The sequence below is a fragment of the Atta colombica genome, unplaced genomic scaffold, assembly GCF_001594045.1.
Source record: "Atta colombica isolate Treedump-2 unplaced genomic scaffold, Acol1.0 scaffold198, whole genome shotgun sequence".
In the NCBI taxonomy this organism is placed as follows: Eukaryota; Metazoa; Arthropoda; class Insecta; order Hymenoptera; family Formicidae; genus Atta; species Atta colombica.
The window spans coordinates 4211270-4225918 of record NW_017259291.1 but is presented as its reverse complement, the minus strand read 5'-3'; the positions used below and the strand labels follow the sequence as shown (position 1 = coordinate 4225918).

At 33.3% G+C, this 14649-nt stretch overlaps 3 protein-coding genes across 4 annotated transcripts in view; 2 read left to right on the top strand and 1 right to left on the bottom strand.

Moving 5' to 3' along the window:
• The window catches only part of LOC108686893 (protein lin-9 homolog), a 3066-nt gene extending 2365 nt beyond the window's left edge, over nucleotides 1-701 (top strand). Inside the window, exons 6-7 of the mRNA XM_018192400.1 lie at nucleotides 51-297; nucleotides 377-701. Of these exons, the coding sequence (XP_018047889.1) occupies nucleotides 51-297; nucleotides 377-568 (439 nt within the window). The 3' untranslated portion in view covers nucleotides 569-701. The remainder of the gene's footprint in view (nucleotides 1-50; nucleotides 298-376) is intronic.
• Nucleotides 702-2635: 1934 nt separating this feature from the next.
• LOC108686912 (nuclear pore complex protein Nup50) lies at nucleotides 2636-5692 on the bottom strand. The gene is made up of 5 exons (XM_018192426.1): nucleotides 5640-5692; nucleotides 4930-5101; nucleotides 3910-4856; nucleotides 3693-3842; nucleotides 2636-3552 (listed from the first exon to the last, which is right to left on the bottom strand). The coding sequence occupies exons 2-5, from the start codon at nucleotides 5083-5085 to the stop codon at nucleotides 3246-3248; spliced, it is 1560 nt and encodes a 519-aa protein (XP_018047915.1). The 5' UTR covers nucleotides 5086-5101; nucleotides 5640-5692; the 3' UTR covers nucleotides 2636-3245.
• Nucleotides 5693-7556: 1864 nt separating this feature from the next.
• Nucleotides 7557-10290, top strand: LOC108686886 (RNA-binding protein squid-like). Of its 2 annotated transcripts, XM_018192387.1 has the most exons (3): nucleotides 7557-8171; nucleotides 8364-8811; nucleotides 9020-10290. In XM_018192387.1, exons 1-3 carry the CDS (start codon nucleotides 7788-7790, stop codon nucleotides 9052-9054), a joined length of 867 nt encoding a protein of 288 aa, XP_018047876.1. In that variant the 5' UTR covers nucleotides 7557-7787; the 3' UTR covers nucleotides 9055-10290. The 2 variants fall into 2 exon arrangements, with proteins under 2 accessions (XP_018047876.1, XP_018047875.1); XM_018192386.1 differs by having other exon boundaries at nucleotides 8364-10290.
• The last annotated feature ends 4359 nt before the right edge of the window (nucleotides 10291-14649 follow it).

Here is a 14649-nt window from a genome sequence, read left to right as displayed (position 1 = left end):
TATATATATATATATATCTTACTTTTAATATATTTTTCTGTTGTTTTCAGAATTATTGTCGAGTTGGAGAGAATGAATGGAGCTCTCCAAGACTTTTTGAATGAGATACAAGAACTATGTCAGGAAATGGCGCCCGAACCTAGTGTAGCAGCGATGTTAGCACCGTCACATCTTCGAGAAAAATGCAAACAAGAAGCGGCAGATATGGTCGCTAAAAATAACGTAATGAACGATAAAGAACCAGGAAAAATGAATCAATTGGTAACCGATTTAACTGCGTTGATGTTACAAGTGAAAGTAAGATAAATGGAATATTTTTATTGAATTTATTTTATTCCTTATTTGATGCTAAAAAACATAATTTTCTTTATCGCAGAGCTTATCAGATTCTGATCGAAATGCATATGAGCTCAAAGTATTACAAGGTACTATAGAGCAGATAAGATCAAAACTCAGCCCACAGAATCAGCAAGTGTTTCAAAACTGCGTTGAAATTCATATGCAGCACATTCAAGTAGGCCTAGGACAGATGGGTCCTCTTACGCCGTTTATGGCGCAGAGAGTTTGAAGATGGACAACTCGTAAATTCTCACCAAGTGTACAGTATAATAGACGATCACGTATCACGATATTTTTAGAAAGCAAGAAACTCTAACCTTGTATTTTCTCATCTTGTATAGATTATATTAATAATGTATTGCCATGTAAAGTGCATGTCTACACAATATACATATAAGATTTAAGCTATTTTGTATATACAGAATATATCAGTTCTTCAATTTTCTTTAACGACACATTCATGAGATACTGGCTTAGTTTACATCGTGCACTTGATGTACTGATTAATAATTTTCTATTAAATTATTTTATTTCAGCGATGTATTTAAGGATTGATGTACTAAATTAATTCAATATGCATCCAAATGATTACTTAAATACACACATCATGTATATATTTACACGTATTGCTAAAATTAAGATAATTTAATAAAAAAAAATTACTAATTAGTATCTGTATCAAGTGCACATTATAAACTAGACTACTTAGAGGAATTTGTGTACTGTTGGATAATGTTATTGAACATATTGAATATCTAAAAATGTTCATTTCTTAAAATTTTATGTATGCAAAGACTCGGATCGAAACATTTCGGTCTTAAATCCAACTTTTGATTCCAATTCTTTTACCGTAACGGTTATTTCTAAGTAGTACACAGCGCTTACAAAGCGTTAATAAAGCGCTAAAAAAAAGCGCTTATGACATTTTAACGCTTTGTAAGCGCTGCTACTTGGCTCGGTCTATTTAGATTTCGATCTTTTTCAGTATTGGTAATTGTATACCTGTAACGGCTACCGTTATCACTAAAAGAACTGAAATTATCCCGAAACTGAAAGGCTGCGTAGCCTTTGACTATGATCATAACCATTCTTAAGCTTTAAATCATAATGTAAATTCAGTCTGAGTCTCTGAATGTATTATATTCGATTAGGCATAAATATAAAAGGCAACTTACTGTCAATTGTGACAGTATGCGTGCAAATAGGAAAATTATATTCATTGAAATCAAATTCAGATTTGTATATATATATATGTATGTATACAGTCGATTTATATAGATAACTATATAATTTGTTATGAGAGAGAGGCTCTTCACAATGCAAGTGTAATTTAGAAGTTTCAACTAATTATAAAAAATTTATTGTCATAAATAAAAATGTTTTTAATCAATTTATATCTAAAAACCATTTATGCTAATATTCTTTTCACGCTAAAAAATTTCACTAAATAATATGTTCTTTAATATAAATATTTGTATATTTATGTATAATTGTTCATGATTCGAATCACGTGTAATCAATCCAAAGAAAATATACTTTTTTGAATAAAATGACTAATTTTTGAAATAGAATAATTTCGTATAATTAAGTATTAAGTATATTAAATATAACAAATGTATAAACAAAATAACAGAGTGAAAGATTGATACTTTATAAAGTGAATATTTCTTACCCTGAACATTCACTGATTATTGAATGTAATCTATTTCACAATACGTAAATTCTCTTTAAAACATAACGTAATGTTTATAGAACGTCAAACTTTTTACTTATTTTATGTACCATAAATAAGTTATGAAGTTTGTTTTGTATGATATCAGGCAATCCATATAATTTATAATACTTTTACACTTGTAATTAACTTCTGTAGTACAATTACTTTGTAATTAACAATATAGAACATTTCAGCAGCTATTACAAGCACAAATTGCTTCGTTCATAATATATACTATTATATTTCTACTATACATACTGTACATATATTTCCAATTATTATTATTACATTATTGATTACAATTGCAACACTCATTCCAATAATGTCATACATGTAAATTGAGACATTTTTTGTAGAAACTATTCCATTTTTGCATTCTTATATAAAGACTTACCTTTTTACACAATCTGTAAATAACAATTGGAAAAAATTTATCATTGATATCTAAAAAAAATTTTCTTATTCTTCATGACGTAAGAATAGAAGATAATTTATTGTATATAATGGTGATCGAATGTAATTTTGTAGCAAATTGATAATAAATTTCTAATATCGATTTAAGAGCGAGATTACATTTGCGTTTTTGTCATACAACAAATTTTTCAAGCCTTCTAATTAGCTATAGGATAAAGAGATCCGAGAACTTCTCTGACCTTTATCTTCTTCTTACGTTAGATCTCTGACCTATGTTACTCTTTCTCATATTATGGTGCGTCCGTTCAATTGCCACGAGCATATGGGACCTACAATTTTAATGTCAGTTCCGAATGGCGAATTTTTCGAGAGGTGTTTCTGTGGGCAAGAATATTCTCCGAGAGATTGTCAGCCTTTGAGGGTTGCCGCGCTTTGTCCTGCAGCGTTTGTTGCACAACAAAAACGGATAAATGAAATATCACCTTCATTGATTTATAACATTTTGAGCTAATTTTTTGACTGATCATCTCGTATCACTGCGTATGTCGAGAATGAAACACCTTGTATTCTTACATCATACATACTTCTCATGATCATGTTAAGTTCCTAGGCAATCGCAAAATTTAGATTTTATGGAATGATGAGAATAAAGTTTGATACAAAATCATTACGTTGATAAATAATATTCCATGGATTAGCGTTTGCTTCATTCTTCAAGCTCTAAAATAACGTCAAAAAAACATCATTCAAATACGTTAAGTCAAATTTCGTATAATTTTTACTTTTTATGTTTATTCAACGCTTCCAATAATTCATCCGCGTTTTCACTAGTTTTCACTCTTAACAGCACTGAGACTGGTGGTGGTGAAGAATCTGGCATTGGTAGGCAGACCAACATTATTGTGTTCTTGTTCATGCGTTTCGTGGGAATGCTTTGAGTTAATAGGGTATTGAGTAACAAATTACCCAAAGCAGTATTGGCTCGTACTATCAATTGCGTCTTTCCATTCGGTGTTGGTTTCAGATACAACATTCCGATGCCTCTATCAGTATAAACATTGTCTTTCTTTACAAAGACTTTACACCTATAAAAAAATATATTTGATATTAAGAGATAATTTATATATTAAGAAAGTTACTTTATAATTATAAAAAGTTTTTAAAAAGTTTTATGTAGTTTTTAATTTGATATTTGTAAGTTAAGAAATTACAATGTACAACTTACCTTTGTTCATAAGTAGCACCTTCTTCAGTTACCAGTTTGAATTCTTGTTTCGGCGGTTCTTCATCTTCTTCATCTTTATTTTCATTGCTTGCTTTGTCTTCGGTTTTCTCTTGTTTTACTACTTGAGGAGCAAATGAAAATGGCTTTGCACTACAAATTATAAAAATGTGTTTTTGTATTTTATTCAATATAATAAATAAGTTAATGAACAAATTACCTTCCAAAACTAAATCCAGCAGACACGTTACTGGTGGTAGAACTCTGTCCAAAACTAAAAGTGGGAAAGGTAGGGGCTACAGACTTCGCGTTGGAGGATGTCTCCTCCTCATCTTTACTATCTGAAACGGTAGATTTGTTTGCGAAGGGACTATTTTCCACACTTGTATTGCCAAATACACTTTTACTAGCAACGTTTGACTCTGTGCTTCTAAAAATAGACTTATTTTTATCAGGAGTTACATCTGTACTACCAAACACAGATTTGGAATTTTCTGTTTTCTGTTCTGTATTACTAAATACAGATTTAGTATTCGTGGTGATGTTGGAAAATATTGACTTCTCAGATTTTAATTCTGTTCCTGTGGTTAAAGTAGACTTTGTATTCGCGTTTGAATTCCCAAACAGTGACTTTTCTGGTTTCTTTTCTGAACTTATCTCTTTAATATCATTCTTTGCAGCCTGCGTTACATGCTCTGAAGAAGTATGCGAAATTTGTGTTTTGCTACTTTCTTCTTTTGATGTAATTTCTTTCAAATATCTCTCATAATCCTTAAATATAGGTGTTAATATACAAAATGGATTTGCATCTACATGGCTTTTTATCCATGTAGCAACGCTTTCATTTAGTCCTTTCAATTTTGCGTAATAATCCGACGAGTGACTCCTTGTTTTTTCAGTTCCTTGCTCAACTGAATTTTTTTTGCTTGTACTTGATGATGTTTGTAATTTGGTAAAATCCTCTCTTTTATCTGTATCAATTTCGGGAACCTTAGGAGCACCGTTGCTAGCAGTCTGCTTGTTACTTGTATTTACAGTCGTTGCTGATGCAGTAGAAGTAGTCGTACTAGAAGTAGTGCTTGTATTAGCTAGAAAACCGAATGGAGATAAACTTGGATTAGTTTTGAAACCTGTAAATGACCCAAATGCACTTTTTGTTGGAATTCCCTGAAATAATTAACATAGAACAGTAATAAAGACAGGAAAATTCAGGTAAAAAATAGTCAGGACATATACTTACGTCTTTCGATGGCAAACGACGTCTTGCTGTTTTTATAACTCTCTTCTCAAGTATATCATTTGAAGCCAGCGCAAACGTTCCTGCATCCTCTGGTTCATTCTCCTCATTCCAATTGTCATGATTCAATTCTGTTGTTGCAGTTCGCTTACCTGACATTCTGTTATCTGATGTACTTCATACATAAATAAAGAAGAAATCATATCAGTGACAATACAATAAATATATTACTCTAAATATAAACGCTTAATATATTTGAAAATAAAATTTTGTACAAGCAAAATGCTAGAATCAATGTAGTTATCAGAAACAAAGAAAAGCTAAAATTTCCACTGCATTAGACAATTCAAGATGATAAATTCATTTGCAGACTGAAAAGGGTTTTCTTTTCTAAATTATGTAGTAAACTGTGTAATATATGAATTTTTATTTCCCGCGAAATATAAAATAAGATAAAAAAATCGGAGATACATTTATAGAGTTCATGTGACGTGAAACGATTCAGTCGATATCACATTGCCAAATCAGGTTATGTTTCAAGCGCTATCATTCCGGCGAGTTTCTCATACACGAATCGTAAGTTGAAATTATTCCTGTAGGTGTTCTGGAGTGAGTAATTCTATTTTAAAAAATTGAAGAAAACGCAAAAATATATGAAACGTTACTGTACAATCTTGCGATGATGAATAGATATCGATTTTTATTAAACTCACCTGAAATCGAAGAAATTGCGTTTGCCGCGGTGACTGCGACATCAACGTCTGCGAAAATAAAGACAATAAAAGAAAGTCAAACTCAAGAGACAGTTAGTTTGTAGTTACTCAAGCAGTGTTTTCACTACCATCTTTTGTCCAGCAAAACTGTCCAAGCTACATTTCAAAACGTCTTCTCCGAGGAAAATTTTAAGGTGAAATCCCATGAAGCCAGCGTAACAGCGTACAGCGTAAAGGAACTAAGCACGCTTGCACCAACGTTACTTTGACTTTAAACAAAACTTAAAACTCTCTCTATCTCATTTTAAAAACGGAAAGAGACAGGGACAAAAAGAGTTTCAAGCTTCGCTTAAAATTAAAGTAACGTTGGTGCAACCGCTTAAGGCTGGATTCACACTTTGACGAAAAAACGGAAAGCGGAAAAGCGGAAGCCAATCAGAACTCGCGGAAAGATAGAAGCAGATAAGCGAAATGTATCGCTTACTATTAGATTTACTATATATGCTATAGTATATATTTACATGTACTATATATTTCGAGTAAAATTTTCCTCGAAAAGTTTTGGAATGTAGCCTAAGCCAATCATAGACTTTATGCTCGTTTTCGTTATGCCAGCACAAATATCCAGTGTTCCATGAAGCATATTTATGTAGGCGTAATGATCAATAAGCCAAGATCTCTTGAATATTCATTTTGAAAGTAAGCTTTGTAAAAAGCAATTGATTCAATAATTGATTCAGGGACTCCGCACAATAAAAGGAATAGAAAACAGAGAATAAGAATTTCAACCTATCAGAAACTGTGTATTCCACAATATATGATTTCTGAAATTGAAATTCTTATTCTTTGTTCTCTGTTTTCTTTTATTACGCGGAGCCCTTTAATCCATATCTATAATAGGTATTTTAAGCTTTAAGTAAGAAATTGACCAACTACAATCGAATGCGAAGAGAATAAGTGATTGTGATTCGTTCATTCCTTATGGCTTAAGGCTTAAAAATCTATTGTAGATTCGGGATGTTATGTTTAAAAAAAATTATCTAATCACATTTCTGTCATACAGGCAAACGTAAAATATGGTTGGATGATTTTCTTTATGCATATGTTATGCGACTCTGCAAGTTAGTGTGGAATGGCCCTTAAGCAGGGAGCACAGACTTTTATAATTCATAACACGTAATGCATAAGAAAATGTACCAATCAAGTCTCCTTCGTTTCCATCTCCTTTCCATGAAATAAAGGACTCTAGATTGGTTGATTTATCTTATACCTCATGTTTATGCAAGAGTTTGTGCTTCCCGCTTAAAAAAATGCATTCTGTTTCGCGCATGATGCGCATGATATATCATTTTATCTTTGTTCATTGAATATTAAAGGAGCTTGCCAGCAAGAGACACAAATTGAAACAAGAGTCATTCTGTTTCCTTGTTCAATAACCAGTAAGAAACAAAGATAGAATGACTTTTATGTTCATTTGTGTCTCTACTGGAAAGCTCTCAATAAACTAAATAAAAATGATACATCATGCTTGAAACGGAACGAACCCCAAATATTCTCAAATATTGATTCGATTCCAAATTAACACGAATTTATTTTTCAGGTTGGCAACGTTGGCGCACAACACAATGTGATCAAGACGACGCGGTGCGGCGAAAATCTGGCTGAATAGTGCCGAAATTGAAGGAGATCGAAGCGACAAAGAACCTGAGAGGAACTTCCGGCGTTCTTGTCATGGTTAGTATCGAAAACTACCACCAGTTTGTCGTTATACCATCGCTGTCGGTGTCGCGCGTCAATTGGTTAACAGATGCAACAATGGCGGAGACGACGAATCAGGGAGCTCGACTCGTCGCGGCGCGGAACCGCTGCGGCGTGACGCGGAAGTTGTCTTCCTTTCCTTTCCTTTCCTTTCTCGTAGGCTAAGCCGGCAGCACACCGGTCATTATTTAAGCCACTATCCAAGTACAAGCTACGGATTCGTGCCACGCGCGTAAAATATCTGCCTGCAGATCGTGCTCCGATTTCGGTTCGTAAACCGGGAGACGACGCACCTTAACGTAGCTGGCAGTCGACATCGAAGTCTAGGACACGGGCTCGCTTTGTCTATCTTGAACGGAGACGTGTTCGAGGAACGCTTGAGAAATCACGATGGCGGCAGCGGTAGATTTCCAGAATCAGCCACAGACAGACGGCATGCAGGATCAATCAGGGAATCAACATCCGAACGAATCTCAGAATCAGGAGCACAGTCAGCATCAGCACTCCTCGTCACAATCTTCGCAGCAACAGGCAACCGCCGGTATCCCTGGCAAGGACGATGAGCGGAAGCTCTTTATTGGCGGCTTGTCTCGAAATACAACCGATAAAGAGCTGCGGGATCATTTTGGCAAGTTTGGCGAGATCGAGAGCATCTCGGTGAAGGTCGATCCTCATACCGGTATTTCACGTGGTTTCGCGTTCATGGTGTTCACTAATCCAAAGACCATCGATAAGCTTCTTGCATCAGGCGAGCATTACATCAATAAACGCAAGGTAACTGGAGTAATATTACTATAACTAGGCAAGATTTACTTTGCTAATTTCAAATTTAATATTGAGAAGCATCATACACTGCATTCTTATAAACTTTTGTAATACAGCGAGAGATATAGATGATACTTTCACCGTTTCGTGTCTATTCCATTGTATCTGTATACTAACACCATTTTTTTTTTATATATATAGGTTGATCCGAAACGTGTTAGTAAAAAACCTCAACATGGTAAAATCTTTGTGGGTGGTCTTACTCCCGAGATTTCTGATGACGACATTAAGAACTATTTCAGCCAATATGGTACCATTGTTGAACTACAGGCGCCTTTCGACAAAGTTAAAAATCAACGTAAAGGCTTTTGCTTTATCACGTTTGATTCGAAAGAAGTTGTGTACAAGTTATTGAAGACGCCTAAGCAAACGATTAATGGTAAGGAGGTAGACGTAAAGAAAGTCAAGGTCAATCCGGATCCAAGAAATCAGGGCTTCTGGGCACCTGGCTACGGATATGGATATGGTGGCGGTTATGGCTACATCCCCGAATACAACGGTTATCATAACTACGATGACGTGTACGCGAACTACGATTACGCTGGTTACGATGGCTACGACAATATGGGATATGGTCCCAAACCGCGAGGTAATGGTCCGGGACCGCGTCAATTTCAGAGACATCAACCTTATTGAGAGAGAATGTGTGTGAGAGAGAGAGAGAGAGAGAGAGAGAGAAAGAGAAAATGTGTGTATGTATGAAAGAAAGAGAGAGAAAGAAAAGTACATAACTGAGAGATGTATATCTCTTGGTTATTAAAACATTTGATGATTACGAGTAGAATCTTTTATTATAGGTGGGACAATATTTCGTCTACCAAACCGAGACTGAATCCGGGATTTCGGGGGGGGGAAAAAAAATTTAAAAAAGAAGGAAAACAAGAAAAAAACCAAAAAATCAGAAAAGTTTAATGAGTTAATAACTCATTGAGCAAAGAAAAAACCTCGGATCCCCGAATTTAGTACGTTATGAAGGAAGCTTGCGCAAGTAATGGTATAACAACGGATATTAACAACAAGAGTAACAATATTAATATCTTCGTTTAACAAACGTTGATCAAAAAGTCAATCTTTCTCCAAAACCAGTGCTTCATAATTGAGAATCGAAACGAGCGACCGCACATTATATTTTTCTCTCCATAGTGTCTCCAATTTTAAATACTGATTAACTTAATTGGCAATGAATTGAACGAACTTGCTGAGCAAGGTTCCTAAAGTCAGATTAGATCAAGGAAACGAGTACGCTCGTTAAAGAGTTCAATGACCCCATTTTTTGACTACTCTGTACATTGAAGATACGTGAAGTAATTGCATATAAATGCGATGTAATTGTAACAGATATGTTGCCTCTTTATACTATGTTATACTTTTTGCACTAAAAGTGAAAAAAGTATACAATGAGTATATTCCATTTGGCGTTCACAACCAAATAGACATAGTTTATTTGGAAATGATGCTCGCGAGCATCATTTCATCCTTGTTTGATATTAGAAAAACAAGGACGAAATGATGCTTACGAGCGTTGCAAACGCCAAATGGAATGTGCCCAATGTATGTGCATGATGTATATGAATATGAAAGAGAAGAAAGAGAATGAGTGAGTTCTCTCTCGAGAGGTCAGAAAGGACAAACCTTTAGATAGGTAGATATTGATAAGATATCCATTAATTACCGTGTCCAAATCGTGCTTTTTATCGTCTCGATGATTTTTTTATCGTGCAAAGGATGCTTTATGATATACAGTATCAGAAACATAAAATAGCATGAAACATTTTTTCTTGCGTAAAACTTTAGTAGCAATTACAATACTTTAACTTCACTCGATGAACTTGTCTCTCTTTATACGAGCAACGTTTGTATAAAAATGGTTCAACAGAAATGTGTGAAGGTCTGTAGTTCCCAATCACGTGAAAGGGCATGAATGAATGAATTTGCTTTATCAACGGTGTCAGAGTCAAACATTTATTTAGCACAGTGAATATCATTTAATATGATGCGATTGTATATTAAAAAGGCGAGAAAAGTTTTGTCGCAAGTATTGAAATATGATTTGATCTAGGATCACTTATTTGTCTTGTATTCTTAATTTGCTATTAACATATCCATTACGTTGGGTTATCCAGAAAGTTTATGTCATATTTTCGAAAGTTTTCGCTAGAAGAATCAATAAGTTTTGAATAAAGAAAATTTTCACGTTTTCTTAGATGCAGAAATAAAAGTAATATAACTGAATAAAAATATATTTACACATAAAAATGTCACATATAAATGTCTTGAAATATGTTTGCGATTTTTTTGGAAAATCGGCACAAACTTTTCGGAAAATCCAATACTTTTTAGTATCCTATTTTAACAATTTATCATTTATGTATTAAAATTTCGAGTTTCATTATACAAATACTTTTTTGTAGCTTGCAGTTGTATTTCAGACTAGGCTTATAATTTAATGTGTGTATTAATTCAACTTGTTAGACACAATCTTAATTTTTGCAATCGTCGTCTAATTATACAGTCAAAAAAAATTTAATCTACGAAAGAAAATAGAGGCTGATCTGAGTTTAACGCGATTATTGGTCGAATCTCGGCAAATTCGTATTATATTATACCACCGATTCGAGTTATGAAGCTAACATTCTTATAATCATACAATAATATGTATATAACTTTAACCTTGAAAATATGTATTGAGTATTATGATCAGCACCATTTGAATTCATTAATTTTCGAAGGATAATGCGGGATTTACAATAGAAGTCGTAGCGTCTTCGAATTTCTAGATCCAGCAAACGAGAATGGATTGAAATTTTTTTGTAACCAAATGCGTATTTTAAATAGCGAATACTTTTTTTTGGATTTAATTGAATTCAATTAGATTCAATTGGATGCAATTGGATTGAAAAATTGCATTTCCTATTCAAAATTTTGAATTGAACAGAACATTCACAATGTACAGAAAAAAACTAATATTATTTTTAGATTGAAAGACATAAAGATATACTCCATGCAATTCCTATAAATGAATAAAAATGCATTCAGAATAAATACATTTATTTTGAATATTAAAATGAATACTTTTAAAGCATTCATTTTAACATTCGTGAATTAATATTTCTGAAAATCTGAATCAATTTCAATCCATTCTCGTTTGTTGGGGAAGTCGTTGAGTCTTAAATCGTAGAAAATTAATTAATCATAGTCGAATATAAAACAAATAATCGACTATGATTGATCAATTTCCTATTTACGTCCAGTTCCACAATTCATAATTAACTCTTAATCGAGGTTTAATTTATTTATTGTCTCTTTCCAATTTTAATTAGAATTGGAAAGAGATGAGAAACAAGTTGAACCTCAGTTAAGAGTTAATTATGAATCGTGGGCCTTAAGACCCACTGAGAAAAAGATGCCTAAAAATATATTTATAAAAAATATATTTATTTCACTAAATTTATTTAAATACGGATGCAATTAATAAGATACATTTCACAAATGTATGTTCATCACGATCAAATTTCGTAAGTAACAATTGCTTCGCAATACTTCGACATTTTTCTCTCAGTGTACAACCGCTACGACTTCTATTGGGTATTTTCCATTTGATGACAAGTCGACACAATTCATTCTATCTTTGTCTCTCTTTCACTCTTGTCACTCTCTAAATATTAAGAAGGATGAAATACTTGTAATAAAACGACGCTTGTGTCGATTCGTGTCGATTTGTGTCGATTTGTGTCATCAAATGGAAAGCACCCATTGTGCAGACCCTGCATTAGTCATAAATCAGAAGTCAGAAGCTAAAAATTCACGACTGTGATTGATCAATTTTTAGCTTTTGACTTTTGATTTATGATTAATGGCTTATTGTAGAAGGCCCATAAAGGATTTGGATGTTAGAAGTAATTTTGTTGTTCCCGTAAAGAAAGAACGACAGAAAATTTTACAGAGCTAATTCATCATCGTTGTATAAAATATCATTGAACGTCATTCAGTATCTACAAAACATTCGCGTTCCAATAAATCATAAAATTAACGTCGCGAGTTGAGTTCACATTTTGACAATCACGCACGAATTTCCTAATGGTATGTTACTGTTGATATGTATTTTTTTTTATTTTCAAAGGACATTCTATTGAAATCTTTTTGCTAAAATAACATGTAACATTAATTTATCCGCCAATAATCGCTCGGATTAGCCTATTTTTTCTGCCATGAATTTGTAATTCAGGGTTCTGCTTAGAAATTTAGATGGTTTCTAATCTGGCTCCTTTTGAGAGGCAAAGAAAGAGGTCTAACTTAGAGGCTGAAAAGATGGATTGTCCATGCGAGCGATAATTATGGAAAGTGCGTCTTTTGAGATTGGATAAAGTGACAATTACATTTATAGTATACTCACGAATCATAAAGATTGCAAAACAGATATCGTACATCATTTGAAATAAATCATCAATTTTTGAGCGCGTTTAATGCGCTTTTTTTAAGCTTTGCGATTAAAATCGCAAATTGTCTAAAGTATTTGGTCTTTTTTTCCACCACATTCATGTTCCCTTCACAATCACAAGCTCTCGCTTTATTGAGAAGGAAAAAAAAAAGAGTGGTTGTTATTCAAGGACCAAGGCCTTAGATCAAAATCTATTTCTTTTTTTCTTGTGCTTAACTCATAATTAGTATCTAATGTTGATACATAACATATAATGTAATCTATCCTTATAAGATTAGTAATCTAATAATAACTTATAGTTACTATCGAGATTGGAAAAAATTGTGTACATATCGTATGTATGCGTGCATGCGTGTATGCATGGCATGCGTGCATGCATGCCCACACATGTGTATATGTATGTGTGTTTACAATAGATATGAAACACGTCAAGGTGCGGAAATATTTAGACAAAAAAATTTTAAAAAATTATATAATTAAAATATGAACGTCCTGGGTATACACGTGAAGTTCGCGCGAGCGATGAATCCAACTGATACTTCCTGCTGTTGACGAAATAGCACATCTAGTAGTAACGAGAAAAACAGAGAATCTTGCGGTATAATCATAGTTTACACAATATTTAGCGCAGCATCGTGTCATACTATCCTATAAATGTATCATAAAATGTATATCATCATAGCTGATTATCCGGCAGTCTGTCTTTAATAACGTAAGATGGATAAAAACCTATCTTGAAACAAAGTTCTATTATTTGCGTGTTGTCTGTACGGTCTGCGTGTTTTGATTTGTACGAACAAAAAAAAAGAAAATAGGATAGAAAGTAGACGTATATGAAGATAATCACTGCTAGAGATTGATAATGAACTCATAGTGTGACAAAGGCTTCCCTAAGTTATCTAAGTAATCCCAGGACCTCTATTCTTGAAAAGAAATGTATACGAAAAACTAGTATGCGTGTGCATGCATGTTATGAAACATTTAGATAAAAAAATTTTTTTAATTATATAATTAAAATATATATGAAGGTCCTGGATATACATGTGAAGTTTGCGCGAGCGATAAATTCAACCGAAACTTGCTGTTATCGACGAAATAGCACATCTACTAATAACGAGGAAAACTGAGAACGTAAGATACGCCTTAGTATTTTTTTCGTATATTTCTTTTCAAGAATAGGGCCCAAAATGTTTAAGGCGTGAAACGAACAGGGATGACAAACACGAATTAACGTTTCTTTCACATTTCTATCGAGCAGTTCCTGTTCGCTGTATAAAGACTGCTCTTCATATCGCGAAAAGACTGTTAACACAAGTGATGATACAGGCACTAGAAAATCTTGACAATTAATAGAACTTGCGGTTTCGACCACGAAATTGAAGAATTAATTGATTAACATAATTGTAAAGAATGTAGATAAGACAATGGGGCTACATTTACAATGAGATTTAGATACATCGAAATTATATTGTAACAAGGCTGAAGAAGCTACATTCAAAAAAAAAAGAAAAAGGTTTTTTCTCAGACGTCGCAAAGACATCAACGGTTTGGCTTAACTCTCCATTGAGTTAGTTTAACGCGAGTGGACGTCTCCACTTGAGAAGATCTCCAAGCCAAGCTAACTAATGTCTTTGAAATTAAATCTGTATACTGTGTATACCATATTTGCTGCGTGCGAAAATATATATTGAAAACAGACGAGGGGGTAGAATAGAAAGAAAGAAAGAGAGAGAGAGAGAGAGAGAGAGAGAGAAAGAGAAAAATTAAAGGGAAACGATACAGATATTTTGTTACTATTAATTACTATTCGCCTGTTTCACCCATGACACAGTGTATATTTTAATTATAGCAAAAAAAAAAATAAAAATGCCCATTATTTCAATTGTTCCTTGTGGCATTTATAATATACAATATATACATATATAACGCAAAAAGTTTATTTGTTCTCTGTTAGTAACTGTTCGTTCTTTGTGAATTCAAGTCTATTCT